The sequence below is a fragment of the Caretta caretta genome, chromosome 9, assembly GCF_965140235.1.
Source record: "Caretta caretta isolate rCarCar2 chromosome 9, rCarCar1.hap1, whole genome shotgun sequence".
NCBI lineage: Eukaryota > Metazoa > Chordata > Testudines > Cheloniidae > Caretta > Caretta caretta.
In genome coordinates, this window is record NC_134214.1 from 34,930,725 (window position 1) to 34,948,320 (window position 17,596).

Sequence of the window (17,596 nt, forward strand, 5' to 3'; positions counted from 1 at the left end):
TGGGCACCCGGCCAACAGCCACCGCTCGCTGGCCACCCAGCTCTGAAGGCAGCACAGCAGTAGGGGTGACAATATCACACCTCCCCTAAAATAACCTTGTGACCCCCCCTGCAACTCCCTTTCGGGTCAGGGCCTCCAATTTGAGAAATGGTGAAATCTGTATAATATAGGGTAAAAGCACACAAAAGACCAGATGTCATCGGGGGAGGCCAGATTTCACGGTCCATGATGCCTTTTTCATGGCTGTGAATTTGGTAGGTCCTAGTTATACTGAGTCCAGCACAGGGAATCCTGGTTTATGACTGTGACTCCTGGGCACTACTGTAATATGTATAATAATAAAATAATAAGAATTAATTAATTAATTAACAGGGAGTCACTACTGCTGGTGCAAGTTGAAGCAGACACAAGGCATATCCCCTAAAGATGCTTTGAGGGAATCTTTGTCTCCTGCCCCAGCCAATGGAGCTATGACTTTACATCCTCTAAAAGGGCAGTGCCATAAATACAAAGGGAAGGGTAACAACCTTTATGTATGCAGTAACATATTAAATCAGTTCAATTAACCTAGTTGGCACCTGACCAGAAGTACCAATGGGAAAAGAAGATACTTTCAAATCGAGATTGGGGAGGAGGGGGAAAGTTTTGTTTGCTTGGTTGGTTCCCTCTTGGGACAAAGAGAGAGACCAAGCAGGTAACCCAGCTCCTACTGAAATAATACATCTAAAATTACAGAAATTGTAAGTAATAGCAAGGAAGTGTGTTAGATTATCTTTTGTTTTAGCTTGTGAATTTTCCCTATGCTAAGAGGGAGGTTTATTCCTGTTTTTGTAACTTTGAAGTTGAGCCTAGAGGGGAATCCTCTGTGTTTTAAATCTTTTTATTACCCTGTAAAATTACCTTCCACCCTGATTTTAGAGATGCTTCTTTTACTTTTTTCTTTATAATAAAGTTCTTCTTTTAAGAACCTGATTGATTTTAGTGTCCTAAACATAAAGGGTCTGGTCTGTACTTTTATTAAAAGCAATTGGTTGGTATATTATTCTCAAGCCTCCCCAGGAAAGGGGGTGAAGGGGTTTGGGGGGATATTTTGGGGAAATAGGAACTCCAAGTGGTCCTTTTCCTGAATCTTTGTCTAAATCACTTGGTGGTGGCAGCAATATTGTCCAAGGACAAGGGAAAGATTTGTGCCTTGGGGAAGTTGTTAACCTAAGCTGGTAGAAATAAGCTTAGGGGGATCTTTCATGCGGGTCCCTGCATCTGTACCCCAGAGTTCAGAGTGGGGAGGGAACCCTGACAGGAAGCATAAAGCTAGCTTCTCATGCACTCTCTGGGGCTCAAGGAGCCACTGTGCCTGCTTGAGGGAACAATGCATCCCAGAGTTCCTAAGAATCAGAGCTGCCCTTAGCATTTTGGGGTGAGCCAGTCAAACATTTCCAGTGCTTTGTAGGGGAAATGGAACCCCATGGCTTGCACTGGAGTCTAGGAATGGTCACCAGCATTAAGAACAGGTTTATAAAGGACAATTATCTGAATAAATATGCAGTTTGGGATGTATGTCGTGAATTTAAACACACGCTTTAAAAACATTAACTAATTAGTCTCCACAACCACCTTTGACTGTGAGATAGGTATCGTCATTACCATCTTTATTTCACTGCTGAGGACATTAAGATAGAGAGATTTGACTAAGATGATAGAGGAAGTCAGGGTCAAGCCTAAATTTGAACACAGAAGGCTCTTGCTCTTAGTTCCCTTTAAAATTCAATAGGTCATGCTGCCTCTCACATTACCGAGATTGTAGCCTCTCGTAATGGGTTTCAGGATATGGCCTATGGGTGGTCAGCTGGGAGAGGAGCACATAACAGACAGAGCACCATGAGTGACAATGTGAGGAGCACTGCCCCCATAACCATGCACTGATTTGGAGAACTTCAAAAAATCAAAGGACCAGTGAGCATGTATTTCATGAAGCTCAATGGCCAGCCCAGGCATTGTAGTATTCATGGTGATGTGTATTCCCTTGAAATATTTAGGAAAAATGTATGTTACACTTCCCACCCTAGTGATCAGTTTACACTGGTTCATATGTTTGAGGATATCTTTACAAGGAAAAAAGCTAAAGCACATTTTTTCCCCATTTTTTAATTACAACTTAAATTAGCCCTAAATCTAGACTCTGAAAGTACCACCTTCCTGGAACCATCAAGCTAAAATAGTAACAGTATATCCTGCATATGGCAATATAACTAGACACTATGATTCTCAGCTCACGAAAATTCAATATTGCAACTGAAAAACCCATTTAACTTAAATCTTACTTGAGGACCTGAAGGACCTTGTCCCCCTGGAGAACCTCGAGATCCTTTGGGACCACCTATTCCTTGTCTACCTGTGACAGGTGAAAGATAAATGAATGAAAAACTGATTTGACAGGCTCTGGTACTAACATACAATACAGAGAATTGCTGCCTTTCGGATACAACGCACATCAACAAACTGCCTTGGAAGATACATTGGTAAACGGATGGCTGGTGGGTATATAACAAAATCCCTCCAGTATACTTGTTATTTTGGAATTTCTTCCTCCCCATTATTAATTTCCTAGAAAAATTACAATACAGGCTCCTTACTAAAGGTTTCCTAGGTAAATGTTTTCCCTGCCAGAAAAATATTTTCATGTATTGACAACTTCCCTGAGTCTCTGACTCCCTGACACTGAATTAATTCCATATACTTCCACAGTGTTCTCAAGGAACTGAACTCCTTCAAGATGTCATACTCTTCCTCCTGGGCTAGTTTCCTTCTAATTGTTCCACTGGAAAAATTATGTGTGTGTATGTGGTGGCGGGCAGGGAGTTCACGCTCTGTGAGATTAAAAGGATTGGAGTTTGCCTCCCTAAATCAGCAGGTTATTCTAAGACTGAAGGTCTCCATATTCAGCTCCAATCTGTAGCACTTTCATAGAATCTAAGGCCAGAAGGAACCACTGTGATCATCTAGTCTGACCTCTTTTATAGTACAGTCCACGAGAACTTCCCCAAATTAATTCCTAGTGCAGGTCTTTTAGAAAAACATCCAGTCTTGATTTAAAAATTGTCAGTCATAGAGAATCCACCATGACACTCGGTAAATTTATTTATAGCTGCCTTAACTTTCCCTTTAAATCGGGTTTGTTTTTTAATCAGCACAGCCTTCTTCCTCAATTGTGGCTTTTTGGGCATCTAGTAAGGTGTTCTGAAATGATTCTCAATCATCATTGTCCCAACTCATGGAGCAGGTCCTCAAAGAATCAATCCTGATTCTGAAGCACTTACATGAGATCCTGAAGCACTTACATGAGAGGAAAGTGATCAGGAACAGTCAGCATGGATTCACCAAGGGAAGGTCATGCCTGACTAATCTAATCGCCTTCTATGATGAGATTACTGGTTCTGTGGATGAAGGGAAAGCAGTGGATGTATTGTATCTTGACTTTAGCAATGCTTTTGACACGGTCTCCCACAGTATTCTTGTCAGCAAGTTAAAGAAGTATGGGCTGGATGAATGCACTATAAGGTGGGTAGAAAGTTGGCTAGATTGTCGGGCTCAACGGGTAGTGATCAATGGCTCCATGTCTAGTTGGCAGCCGGTGTCAAGTGGAGTGCCCCAGGGGTCGGTCCTGGGGCCGGTTTTGTTCAATATCTTCATAAATGATCTGGAGGATGGTGTGGATTGCACTCTCAGCCAATTTGCGGATGATACTAAACTGGGAGGAGTGGTAGACACGCTGGAGGGCAGGGATAGGATACAGAGGGACCTAGACAAATTGGAGGATTGGGCCAAAAGAAATCTGATGAGGTTCAATAAGGATAAATGCAGGGTCCTGCACTTAGGATGGAAGAACCCAATGCACAGCTACAGACTAGGGACCGAATAGCTAGACAGCAGTTCTGCGGAAAAGGACCTAGGGGTGACAGTGGACGAGAAGCTGGATATGAGTCAGCAGTGTGCCCTTGTTGCCAAGAAGGCCAATGGCATTTTGGGATGTATAAGTAGGGGCACAGCGAGCAGATCGAGGGACGTGATTGTCCCCCTCTATTCGACATTGGTGAGGCCTCATCTGGAGTACTGTGTCCAGTTTTGGGCCCCACACTGCAAGAAGGATGTGGATAAATTGGAAAGAGTCCAGCGAAGGGCAACAAAAATGATTAGGGTCTGGAACACATGACTTATGAGGAGAGGCTGAGGGAACTGGGATTGTTTAGTCTGCGGAAGAGAAGAATGAGGGGGGATTTGATAGCTGCTTTCAACTACCTGAGAGGTGGTTCCAGAGAGGATGGTTCTAGACTATTCTCAGTGGTGGAAGAGGACAGAACAAGGAGTAATGGTCTCAAGTTGCAGGGGGGGAGGTTTAGGTTGGATATTAGGAAAAACTTTTTCACTAGGAGGGTGGTGAAACACTGGAATGCGTTGCCTAGGGAGCTGGTGGAATCTCCTTCCTTAGAAGTTTTTAAGGTCAGGCTTGACAAAGCCCTGGCTGGGATGATTTAATTGGGGATGGGTCCTGCTTTTGAGCAGGGGGTTGGACTAGATGACCTCCTGAGGTCCCTTCCAACCCTGATATTCTATGATTCTATGATTCTAACTGATTTGGCTCATAATTGTTTTCAGCTTTGTGAAACTGATCCTATTAAAGCACCAAGTATATATATATAATACTGGTCTCAACTTTAATCTGCTGGCACATTATATATGTGATCAAGTTATGTTCACTCATACATTACTGCTGGGGGAATTTTGCACCTCCCAAAACAAATCCAAAATTCTGCACATTTTATTTATCAAAATAATGCAATATAATCACACCAGTTTCACTTATTTTGGTAATTTATTTAAACTACCATACAGAAAAAAAAATCACAACAACTGTTCAGCATTTTCTAAACACATGAAATTTAAATTACAAATACTTGGTAACCCTGCATTCCAGTTATGATCCTGGATTTTCATTTAAATTACATTACTTTTATTTTGGTGTTTAGTGTTCTGTAAAGTAGAATGTCCCTTTAAATTGTTCAGACTTTCACATGTGAAAGTCACAGTTTTGCTAATCATTGTCCTGCATTTTTTTAAATGGATAAGCAAAATAGATCCTGAGCTGTAATCTGACCCCATTGTGCCTCTCTGGCACAGAAAAAAAAAGCGAGAAAGCACATAGACCTTCCTAGCTGAGGATTCAGTTACTGTCATTTATAATAAGGCTCCTTTACACCATTCTGGCAAGGTAAAGGAGCCTTAATTGACTAAGAATGGGAACAATTAACTAACAGTGGAAACATTAGCAACCTCCCTGCTTAGTTGTTACATTTCTGCTCTGCAGCCCTACTCCTCCAAGCCCAGGATGCAGCAACAGTGAGCAAGAGGGACAGAGTGTGTCTCTCTCCCTCATTCACACCCAGGCACTGCGCCCAGCCCTACTCCGTTAATGTCTCTCCACAGAAACATGCACGCAGCTTCCCTCCTTCCCCCACGGTGATCTGCTCTTTGGTGCCAGCTGCTCCCAGCAGATGTGCCCAGGCTGCCAGGGAAGAGGAGTGTCATGTGTTTCCCAGAGATTTCTTTGCTTCCTCATTTTTTTTGCACAGGAGCCAAGAAATCTGCGGAAGGTATGATTTCGGCACAGAATTCCCCCAGGAGTAATACATAAGCTACCATTAACTTTTAATTGTGTGATCAGTTCCGCTTTATCTATTAAGACAAGGTCTAAAAAAGAGTTCCCCATGTGTTGGCTGCAACACTTTATTAGGAAATTGTCATCTATAATGTTTAGAAATTCAAAGGATGTTTTAGTACTAGCAGCATAAGACCTCCAGCATATGTCACTCAAATGGAAGTCCCCCATGATCACACAGTTTTTCCCCATAAACATTATAGATGGGTGTGTAAGGAGGCAGTCATCTTGTTCCCTAGTGTGATTTGGGAGTCTGTAGGAGACACCAGTAATCCATCTTGTGCTTTATCTGTTAGGACAATGGTTCTCAATCAGGGGTCGGGGGCCCCCTGGGGGAGTCACAAGTAGGTTTCAGAGGGTCCAAGCAGGGCCAGCATTAGACTCGCTGGGGCTAGGGCAGAAAGCCAAAGCACCACGGCATGGGGCTGAAGCCCATGGCCCTGAGCTCTGCCATCTGGGGCTGAAGTCAAAGCATGAGCAACGTAGCTTTGTGGAGGCCCTGGTGGCATGGGGTCCCAGGCAACTGCCCTACTTACTACCCTCTAACACTGGCCCTGGCTTTTATATGCAGAAAACACTGGCCCTGGCTTTTATATGCAGAAAACCAGAAAACTGGTGGGCAGTGGAGTTTTTACAGCAGGATGAGGGGGCTCAGAAAGAAAAAGGTTGAGAACCTCTGTGTTAGGACATTGATACGTAAACATTCAAATGAATTTTCTTCTGAGTTAACAGTGACTTGGAAACAGGTAATGACAGAGTGCCACTCCCCTTCCCCTTTCCCCCAGGCAATCCTTCCTAAATAGGTTATAACCATTGATGTTAATATTCCAATAGTGCGAATCATCCCACCAGGTTTCAGTAATACCACCTAAATCGAATTTATGCTCATAAATGATCAATTCCAATTCCTCTTGTTTGTTACTAGGCTCCTAGCATTAGTGTACAGTATAGGCAATTGGAGAAGTCCTGTTTTCATGTCCTGTGGTTTCTTGATTAATTTTGTTATCAACATCTCAGTTTTGTGCTGAGTGCTCTTTTTTTACCTTCTCCTTTTGCTCTCAGTGTAAGCCCTCCTGACTATCTTAGCCAACCTGTCCCCAGGGAGATAGCCTCCACCTCCATAGGAAGGGAACCAATCTAAACAGTACAGCCCCCTCTTCCCAGAGAAAGTGGACCACAAAATCAAAGCCCTACATCCTGGATATACAGTCCCTGGCCCCAAACCTCCAGTTTCAGACAGTTTTGAGTGTAGATTAAAAGAAGTATCTCATTGTAATTGAGGGAAAGCTGTTGGATTTGTGCAGCTAAAGATGGTGCATGAAGAAACACTGGCATTTCCCAATAACAGTATAGAAAAGCCAACTCCTTTTTACCAGTAACTCCTTCTTGACCATCTTGCCCAGGAGCACCAGGAAGTCCAGGTCCTCCTCGTATATAACTGCATTGATTACAGGGACTTGCTTCTTCACCTGGAACAAAATTATACCTTCATTAATTGCTATACTGGCAAATTACCTCCGTGTTCAATGAATAACTTGCATCAGGCCCTCTTATTATTTGGAAAGAGAGTAGCTGGCTAGGCACAACTACCTAACATATCTCCTGGGTTAAAGAGGAGTGAAAACACTGGGAATAAAGCTTCATATTAATCATTAATCATCAATAATCAAGGATTATTATCCTTTTAAATACAGACTTTCTTATCTCTTGGCACCAGAGCCTACAGCACTGTCAATTAAAAGACAGGATCACCCAGTTTCAATAGCCTGTTTTTTGTTCACTATTTTAGTACTCTGCTGAGAATCTGTCATTTTAGCAATAAGCCAAATCCTGTAAAGCAGGAGGAAGGTGTGCCCAGGCCTTTAACTCCTGTGCATGGTGGCTCCACAATAGGCTGGCTGACCCTAGACGTTGTCATCATCAGCATGTTAGAAAACACAAAGCTGCAGTAGTCCCTGTGGTACGATCTGCAGGGGGACACAGAAGGGCCCAGGCATGGGGACCTCATTTCCAGCCTCCTCTCTTACATGGAAGGAAGAGGTGAAGTCTGTGGGAGTGTGTGACTCTCCCTTCCCCAGACTGTCCTGAGTGGAATTGATCTTTGTTATCTGGCTCCAGTATCTTGGTGGAGCAAGGGGGAACTTGGCCCTCTTGCTGTTTCCACAAGGAAGACATGGAGAAGTCCTGCTAACACTAATTAATTAATTAATTTCTGATTGGTAATTCCTAAGGAATAGCCAGAATCAGCATAATAATTTTTAATCCATCTACACATCTCAGTTTTTAGCTGAAAAGAAATGATCAGTTCATGTCAATCACAACACGGCCCAATCCTGATCTCACACATGTGTGCATATTGTAGAAACCATGCTGCACTCAGTGGAGTTACACTCACATGAAAATGAAGTATAGCAGAATCAGATCCAATTATTTTGGCTGATAAACAGTAGAATGATCACATTCAGCTCTCTATTGAATCTTGACTGAATATGATTTTTCAGCTCAGTTGTTTTCTGTAAGTTACAGCAGCTTTCTTGAACATGGAACAGTTTGTTCGATAGAAAGGTTAAATGAATTTCTGCATCTTGTAGGTCCATCTGAATCAATAGTAAATTAATTCTAGGAACATATTTTCGCACACACACACACACGATTGCTGACCTTTCACTCCACTATCTCCTGGAAGTCCTGGAGGTCCCACACATCCGGGGTTTCCTGGAACTCCTGGTGGGTGCGTTTCAAACGTTACTTTACCTGATGATAGGATGAGTATGACAACATTAATTTAGCAGACTGTTCGAAGAGTTTTAGGTTTTGCAAAGAGAGAGAGAGATAGACACCATCATGATGGGTTGTAGAGGATATTCGGGCTCAAAGGAAGAACAATCTTACGCTAAACACATCTGAAAACTTGGAGAAAGACTGACAAGGCCCTGTACATGGAAGTACCAGAGGAAAAATCTGGTAAAGCAGCAGTAAATCTCATGTGGTCTGGTGGGTATGTTTGTGCTAATGGGGTGATGACCTTTAAAGAACATAGTTCTGTGATTCCAGACAAAGATTTTGTACTTTTATTTTGGATGAGAAGTAAATAAATTAAAGCTCCCGGTATGAAAGGGGAAACTCTGAACCCCAAATTTATGTTGCTCCTGTCTCTTCATTAGCGCTGCTTTTGGCATTCTCAGCTCTTTCAAAACAACAGAAAAGCCTTTACAAATAGCATAACGTATTTCCACCAGTAACACTTGGGCGAAAAAAAATTACAAAGCCCTACTGTTTATAAAACAAAGTACTCTTTATTTGGCTTTACCATGAATTGCTACTTCGAATAAAAAATTTGTTCTATGTTGCACACTCATTTGAATCCCACTGAGTTTGCATCTTCCTCAAATTTTATAACCTGCACTTACTCAGCTGATCACCCATTTCTCACTTACCAACATTGCAAGGGGCGTATTCTCACACAGAATTACTGCTTCAAAGCCCATTGTAGTCAGTAAGAGCTTTGCCATTGATTTCAATAGGGTTTGAATTGGGTCCTGTTGAATTTACTGTTCCAGATTTACTGAAATTTTGGAAATGTCAACCACACAAATAGGCTTTCCTTTAACATCACCAGAGTGTTCTTCATACCTATTTTTTCTTCCTCACTGTGCAGTAGATGTATACTGTCACCCATGTACAGAAAGTCCAACTCCCCTGTATTGCTGGAAAGTCCTTACATTTTTTGTACAGAATCTCAGAATAATGATGGAACCCAGCACCTTGTTACACGCAACGTTTTTGTTAATAATGCACATCACGTTTGCTCTTTGGAAATCCCATTCAACCAGGCTATTCAGAGTATTCTCAAGAAGTCACTTCTCATGAAGTGTTAAGACACTAGGCCAGCTTTCTGATCTCCGTGATACCAGCCAATTCCACAGATGTTGAAATAGCGCTGTCTTTGTAGCAGTGCAATTGAGACCATAATCTGGTCCATTATATACACAGTTACACAAGTTCTATGCTGTACCTGGCTGTCCTGGAGGACCTGGTGATCCTACAGAGCCAGGTCTGCCTGGAAACCCATGAAGTCCTGGAGATCCCACAGCATTCATGCCAGGCTGACCTCTCTCTCCCTTAATTCCTTTCAGTCCTGGATATCCTTGTGGACCATTTATGCCAGGTCTCGATACACCTAACAAAAGATAAAACTGTTATTTAATTTCAGGATCCTAGATGAACCTATAGAGCTAATAAGAGTTTTTTAAAAGTGTGTTCTGTAACACGGGAAGGTGTAGCACGTTAGAACTTTTGTTTCTATCATTCAAATGTGTGTTGAGTTTTGGCCGTTTAGGGTATGTGTACACTGCCGACTTTACATGTATCCAGGAGTGAGGATACGCTCAACCGTCCCCCGCCCCCAACCTTGTCCAGACTCAAAACACCTGAAACGTGCATCTCAGGATGGATAGATCCCAAGCTAGTTAGCTCGTCTGAAGGTGTGAGTTTGTGCTCCGGTCAGCTGTAACCATCCAACTTTGCAGGTTGATGTGGTGAAGGCGCAGTAACTAGGTCTCAAATCTCAGTAGTTCTCCACTCCCATGCCCACAATTCCCTGTACCCATATCTTTTTGCCCTTCCAGGTATCAAGTTCTCCTCACTCCCCCAGTATGCATTGGAAGTAGGATGCTGCAGTCTCCAAAGCTTACTACAGCTGAAAATACCACCCACTTGCCTCAACAGGTAGGAAAATTGATGGGGCCAGCAGTGATTGGGACAGCTCCAGTTGAACAGGGGAGGAGAACATATGCTGAGGGGAAACTGAAGTGCCCCTCCCTTTTAGAGTCCCTGGCCACTCACTGGCTATCTTGAGCAGGCAGGGAGCTGACTGGTCCCTCACCCTCCCCTTTCATTGGTTTGAACCCTAGCCCAGGCCATGTGGAGCCCCCTTTAGCCCTAGTTGGCTCTAGAAGGACTCTAGAATTTTAATAAATATCTGGCAGGAGTGCAGCTGGCAGCACAGTTTTACCTGGTGCAGCAAGGACAGCCCCATAAACACTCATGTTTCTAGAAGGCTGGTGGAGTATGGCATTGATCATTCTGCTGCTCAGTGCCGAAAAAGAATGAAGACTTAAAACAGCAGTACAGGAAGTTCTGGGACTTGAACAAGGGTGAAAATTTTACAAATATTTACTATATTATCAATCAAAGGGAAAAAATAAGAAATTTTGTAATTTCTTTATTACACTTCAGGCAAGTCACAAGCAAAATCCAAACAACAAATCACCAATGACCGCAACTGTCCCCAGCACCAACTCCACCCCACGTTACAAACACACTTCAGGAAATCTGTTTAGAGGGGTTCCATAGTGGGTGAATTGGGGCAATCACTTATGGGGTGACAATCCGAACAATCATGCAATTACTTCAACTGTCCCCATCCCAACCGGTAAACACATTCCAGGAAAACTGTTGAAATGAATTATATACCGGCGTGAACTGTGACAAGCACAGTGACAATCCCAGCAAGTGCAAATCAGATAAAACTAAAATAATAAAAAGCCTCTTGGGGCCTGTATCAATTTTGGCATGTACCTTCATTTAAGGTTAAAGCAGATTTACAAAAGGCTACCAAAGTGCCCCCAATAGCAGCACAAGTCAGACATCATCCTCTTTCTCCCAGCACTGCAAGGATCTATCAACCCTTATTTCCCTTGCAAGTCTGGACCCAGCACCAGTATGGAGCTGGTTGCCTGTACTGGGCTTGCATACAATCAATGTCCTGAGCCAACTCCATGTGGAAATACTTGCCTTTTGCCTCACTGATATTGTGCAGTGTGCAGCAGGTCATGATTATATAAATGGCATTGAGCACACTGGGATCCAGACGTGTTTGAAGGCAGCACCATGTAGCCTTAAGCCTATCAATGGCACATTCCACCACCATCCTGCAGCTGCTGAGCTCGAAATTGAATTCCCTTTTCCCAGGCCCTGACATCACTATACAGTTTCATGACTAAGGCTACCTTTTAGTCACGGATATTTTTAGTAAAAGTCATGGAGAGGTCACGAGCAATAAACAAAAGTTCACGGCCTGTGACCTGTCCATGACTTTTACTAAAAATACCCATGACTAAATCTTAGGTGCTCTGGTGGGCTCCAACGTGCTGCTGCTGCTCTGGCAGGCTCAGGGTGGTGCTGGGGAAGGGGGACCGCTCGGGGTCCTGTGGCTGCTCTGCAGGGTGGGGGTGGGGTGGTGCAGGGCAGCGCCTGGGACCGCTGCTGCTTCGGCGGCCCCCGGGGCAAGCTGCCTGGGGCCGAGCAGCAGCCCATGCAGCTAGTCCTGGGGCTGCTCCAGCTGCTCAGGCAGCCAGGGCATCAGCTGCACTGCTGCAGCAGAAGTAACGTAGGTCCTGAAAAGTCACAGAAACCGTGACTTCTGTGACCTCCATGACAGACTTGCAGCCTTATTTATGAGCCATGGCAGAAGCAGGTATGTGGAGTCCCCCATAATAACTATTGTCACAGATACACCTTTCATAACAATATAGTTTGTTGGGAATAAAGTTTCTGCTTCCCCTTTAAGTACCAGCCAAATCTCCTCAACCCCCTGGCATCGTGAACCTTTCCCGTACTTCCAGTGTTAGTGTTTAAGAACCTGCCTCTATGGTCAACCAAGCCTTGAAGAATGATGGATTAGTATCCTTTGTGGTTCACATACTCACTAGCCCCTTTTGTCGGGCAAACTATGGGCAACTGAGTGCCATTGATGGACCTAGTGGAATTTGGGTGCCCCAGCACAGTTTGGGTCCCCCATCCTCTGAAAGCCAGCTATTACTTCAGGAACATTTCTTATGTCCACCATCAGTGGGTAAACCACACAATTAATTGCTTCACAAACCTCCATTCTCACAACCCCAACAGCTGACTTGCCAACACCAAAGCAGTTTGCTATGTACCTCTAGCTGTCCGTACCACTAAGCTTGGGTTCTCAAACTTCATTGCATCGCGACCCCCTTCTGACAATAAAAATTACTACATGACCCCGGAAGGGGGACTGAAGCCTGAGCCTGCCTGAGCCCCAACACCCCGCATGGGGGGCTAAAGCCAAAGCCCAAGCCCCACCACTCAGGGCAGGGGGCCAAAGCAGAAGCCCAAGGGCTTAAGCCCCAGGCGTGTGGCCTGTAACCTGAGTCCCACCACCTAGGACTTTTCTGCCTCGGGTGGCGGGGCTCGGGCTTTGGGCCCAGGCCTCAGCAAGTCTAATGCCAGTCCTGGTTACCCAATTAAAATGGGGTTGCGACCCACTTTGGGATCCCGACCCACAGTTTGAGAACTGCCACACTAAAAATTTCCTCATCAAGTGGCCGGGCACCGGAGGGTTGGTGCTAGTTCCTCACATGGCCCCATGAAGGTCTCTTTCCTCATGCAGAAGTTCTGGAGCCACTGCTGGTTTCCCCAAGTCTGCAAGAAGATGTGATCACGCCACACTGTGCTACTTCTCCTGCACTAGAAGCGTTGGTAAACCAAGGGGATTTTCTGGCAAGAGGAGCATTCTTCATGTCTGTCCAGTCTGCCATGAATTAATTATTCTCATCCCCCAAGTCCTGCTGGTTTTGACATCTCAGAAAATGCTCCTGAAATGCAACCCAGCATCTCGCTGAGCACCTACGCCACTGCATAAACATTTCACCCACAGAAGGAGCAGGTGCAGGAGCAGCTCCTCCAAAGGATCCATGACTTTGACCCTGTTTTGACCAGACAGACGTGAATCATAGAATCATAGAATATAAGGGTTGGAAGGGACCCCAGAAGGTCATCTAGTCCAACCCCCTGCTCAAAGCAGGACCAATTCCCAGTTAAATCATCCCAGCCAGGGCTTTGTCAAGCCTGACCTTAAAAACCTCTAAGGAAGGAGATTCTACCACCTCCCTAGGTAACGCATTCCAGTGTTTCACCACCCTCATAGTGAAAAAGTTTTTCCTAATATCCAATCTAAACCTCCCCCACTGTAACTTGAGACCATTACTCCTCGTTCTGTCATCTGATACCATTGAGAACAGTCTAGAGCCATCCTCTTTGGAACCCCCTTTCAGGTAGTTGAAAACAGCTATCAAATCCCCCCTCATTCTTCTCTTCTGCAGGCTAAACAATCCCAGCTCCCTCAGCCTCTCCTCATAACTCATATGTTCCAGACCCCTAATCATTTTTGTTGCCCTTCGCTGGGTGAGAGGTGACATGACCTGGAAGTGCCACTGGTAAATGTAAGAAGGTGGGGAAAAACGTCTTCTGCACAGGGGTTCAGGAAGGAAAGGAACATGGTACCAAGAACACACCACATATCAGTTCCTGGAGTGGCTCCATCTGATGCAAAGAATACTGGAATACGACCCCTAAAACAGTAGCACTAAACTCAGGTACCCAGAGCAGCAGTGTGGATGTGGTTTTCTATGTGTGACCAGCACAACAAAGGTGCACTCTCAGGTGGGTTTGCCTGGATTACACCTGCATGCACATGATCTAGTACTCGGGTATGCACACCAGCGTAGACATACATGAGAAATGATTGCTGCCTTCACAATACTAAGTAAAATAATCAAAACGAATATGGCATTAGGCTTTTTAGCGTGCTGTTGGTTCATGACACATACCTGGTCTTCCTGTCACACCTAGGGGACCTCTTGGCCCTGCAAAAGAAATATATTAAAAATCTGAATTAAACCACTGTATACATTGGATTTTCACTATTCAAATACCTGTGCTGCTGTTTTTAACTACACGCTGGATTGTATAATAAGGCTGAATAGCAATTTTGACTTAAAAAACAAAATTTGACACATATTTTGAACTCTGAGTTTTTAATCTGATTTTGCCTAATAGGGATTTGTCATTTGTCCAGTCCTGCAGTTGTTTCACAAAGAACTGCCACTGACATGCAATGAGAGTTTTATGTGCACAACAGTTGTGGGATCAGACCATTACTAATAGGCCAAGCGTTGAGCACCCTGCAAGGTATTGGGTGCCCTCAATTCCCACTGACTTCAGTAACATGAGTAACTTTATACAGGTGAGTAGCCCCCATTGAACTCTATGAGACCACTTGTATGTATAAACGTTTACAGGATTTGGGCTCTAAAGAATAGAGTCAGGGTTGGTGAGGATGGATACAAGGCAAACAAATTGCATCTATGGTGTCAGAGTTTAACACACAAACCCTTCACTACACTGTGACGTGTCCTGAATGACAAACTGAACAGGGTTTGTTTTTTATTTTTGCCAGTATGTTTTCATTTTATAGCATTACCAAATTAAAAAAAACAAACTGATGCCTTTACCATTTCCGAATGGCATGCATTAAAATCAGGATGAGACAATGGGGAAAAAGATAATGAAAATTAGTGTGAAATAAATGCCCTTTCCTAGGGATTATGGCCTTCATCTTTCAATTCCTTGCCTGGTGTGCGGCAAAGATGTGTTGATGATGATGTGTTCCAGTAAGAGTGTGAGCAGGGGCACACAAATAAGGGTGAAAAGAACAGAAGTAAGTGTCAGGGTCATTGTGTCCCTTCTCCCATATTCTGAATATGGCCTTCACTGTGATGCTCAGAATACAAGTCGGGCACTTAGCTATGAGCCTCTTCGGTCTCACTTCTACTACTTGATGGCAGTAATTTGGTGGCTGTACAGTGGCACTCTCATGAGTGCAGGCTCAGGGTCCTTGTGACAACTCTTCCTCCCTGTGCTGTGCATGATCAAGCCCTGGCATAGATTTCTTTTTCTATTATGTTTATAGTTTTCAAAGCTCTCTCACCAGGTATGCCAGGTTGACCTTTAAGTCCTGGGGGTCCTGGATATCCTTCATCTCCTTTTTCACCAGCCACCTCATCATAATACTTTGTCTTAAAAGAGACAGCAAGAGAGAAAGAACAGTAATACTAAAGAGAAAGGCAGTCTCCCATAACAAGTGCTTGACATGAGTAATTTGCTTTCACATACACCTGATTTCTTCCATTAACTCTCAAACCCCAGGTCATGTAGGCAGAGGGAGGTTCCTGTATTTGTCAGGATCCTTCAGTTTACTTGAAAGACACAGGGTATGGAGAGGCTGGGTGATGCTAAACAGCAGCTAAACCAATACCGATTATTTCGAGATTGGCTGTTCTGTTGGGAGAAATATTGGGACCTAGCCCATTCTTTTGACCTTATGACATCATGAGACCTTGTGTTTGCTCATTGCTAATTCCAGAATAATTGTTCACAAGCCACTGTATTTGAAGTTAGGATCTATACATGTGTAATGAGCTATGGCCACATACATGCAGACAGTCCTGGGACTTTCAGCACTACTTGCACTGAAGGAGAACTCTGTCATCTGTGAGTATAGTCACTGGGGCAAGCTGCAAGTTGGAGACATTCACAAACGTTAAGCCAGTATTACATGTATTACATGTACATAAAGGACGGATGTTCCCATTAATGATAATAGTACAGTGCTACCAAGTTTGCATGAAACATGTGCATGAGCAAAACTGGAACTTAGAGACAACAATAAGTTATTGCTCCTTGGTGCATTATTTTCCAGGTGAATAAACAAAGTTGAACATCAGCCACCTTTCAAACCATTGTATGTATTTCATTCAACAGTGGCCAGATAATAGTGATCACCATTGCCTAACCAGACTCAGTATAGTGAGTCACGTATAAATCACACAACATAACATGAATATTAGCCCTGAAATTAAAGAAATGTCAGAGGCTGAGCTTGAAGCTCACAAATATTTTTCATTTATTAATTTATTTATTTTGTACAAAGCTCTTGCTAAGCCAGATGATACAAACAGGTTAATGTTTTAAAAAAGAACTGCATGTAAGCAACTGGAGTCAAAGGCTGCCCTCAGACATGTACATGGGCTTCTAGGAAAGTCAGAAACAGCATGCATACATCAATGAGATGATTTTGCTTCTAGTTTGCAAAGTCTTTTGATATTTAAAAACTAGCAGCAATTGTTCTAGACATGATTATGGTGTCACTTTGGAAATTTAACTATTGTGAACTTTCATGGCTGCTTCATGACAATTAACTCTCCAGTTGAAATGAATGAGGTGCATGCTTCTCACGGTCCATTCCTGCAATGAGCTCTGCACACGGGGGGGGAGAGCCTCACTGACTCCATATTTTGAGACAGCAGTGCTTTAGTCATGGCACCATGGGGATTACTTTTATTTGAACATTTAAAAAAAATGACACTACTATGTTAATCCAAGCATAATTTGCACTTACGGGACCAGGAAATCCTGGTGGGCCAATGTCTCCTTTCCTCCCCTGCATGAGAAAACAGAAATGGGCCATCAGTTAGATACATTAAAAACAAATTACTCACAAGCCTTCACAGCGTTTTGAATATCAACTCTATGTTAATCCGACAGATCTCTAAGATGAACTTCATATTAAGTAGAGCTGAGTGGATAGCTATTTATGGTGTTTATTCAATTATTTCACTTACTGTCATTTTTTGCCATGTCACTGCATGAACACTGTATGTCCAGTGATATATGAGCCAAAATCCAATAAACAAACAAGAAAACCCAACCCCAAAATAACAAGGATATTACGTAATTGCCTTAGTGGCTGCTCTGCCAGGCAATCCTGCGTAGCCATGTTCACCCTTCTCTCCCTGTAGATGATAGAACAGAATTATTATTAGGGGTTAGTCTATAAGCCTCGATCATTCCTACTGATGGAAAAAAGAGTGTGAGTGGCTCAGGGAGAGGAAATCCCTGTGAGAATTCCTGTATAGAGATCTCCCCACATCATCCTATTGAGGGAGGGGTTTACATGCCTACAAGCCCAACCTTCAAATCTGGCAGATCAAGTGACATCTGCAGGAAGACAAGTAC

At 43.6% G+C, this 17,596-nt stretch overlaps 1 protein-coding gene across 7 annotated transcripts in view; it reads right to left on the reverse strand.

Annotated features, from left to right (window-relative positions):
- The window catches only part of COL4A3 (collagen type IV alpha 3 chain), a 113,375-nt gene that overhangs the window by 43,120 nt on the left and 52,659 nt on the right, over window positions 1–17,596 (reverse strand). For all 7 annotated transcript variants that reach the window (XM_075132214.1, XM_075132215.1, XM_048864168.2 and 4 more), the window contains 8 exons: window positions 17,320–17,373; window positions 16,980–17,021; window positions 15,510–15,597; window positions 14,350–14,385; window positions 9,729–9,893; window positions 8,375–8,467; window positions 7,087–7,182; window positions 2,322–2,392 (listed from right to left, as the gene is read on the reverse strand). In XM_075132214.1, the coding sequence (XP_074988315.1) occupies window positions 2,322–2,392; window positions 7,087–7,182; window positions 8,375–8,467; window positions 9,729–9,893; window positions 14,350–14,385; window positions 15,510–15,597; window positions 16,980–17,021; window positions 17,320–17,373 (645 nt within the window). The remainder of the gene's footprint in view (window positions 1–2,321; window positions 2,393–7,086; window positions 7,183–8,374; window positions 8,468–9,728; window positions 9,894–14,349; window positions 14,386–15,509; window positions 15,598–16,979; window positions 17,022–17,319; window positions 17,374–17,596) is intronic.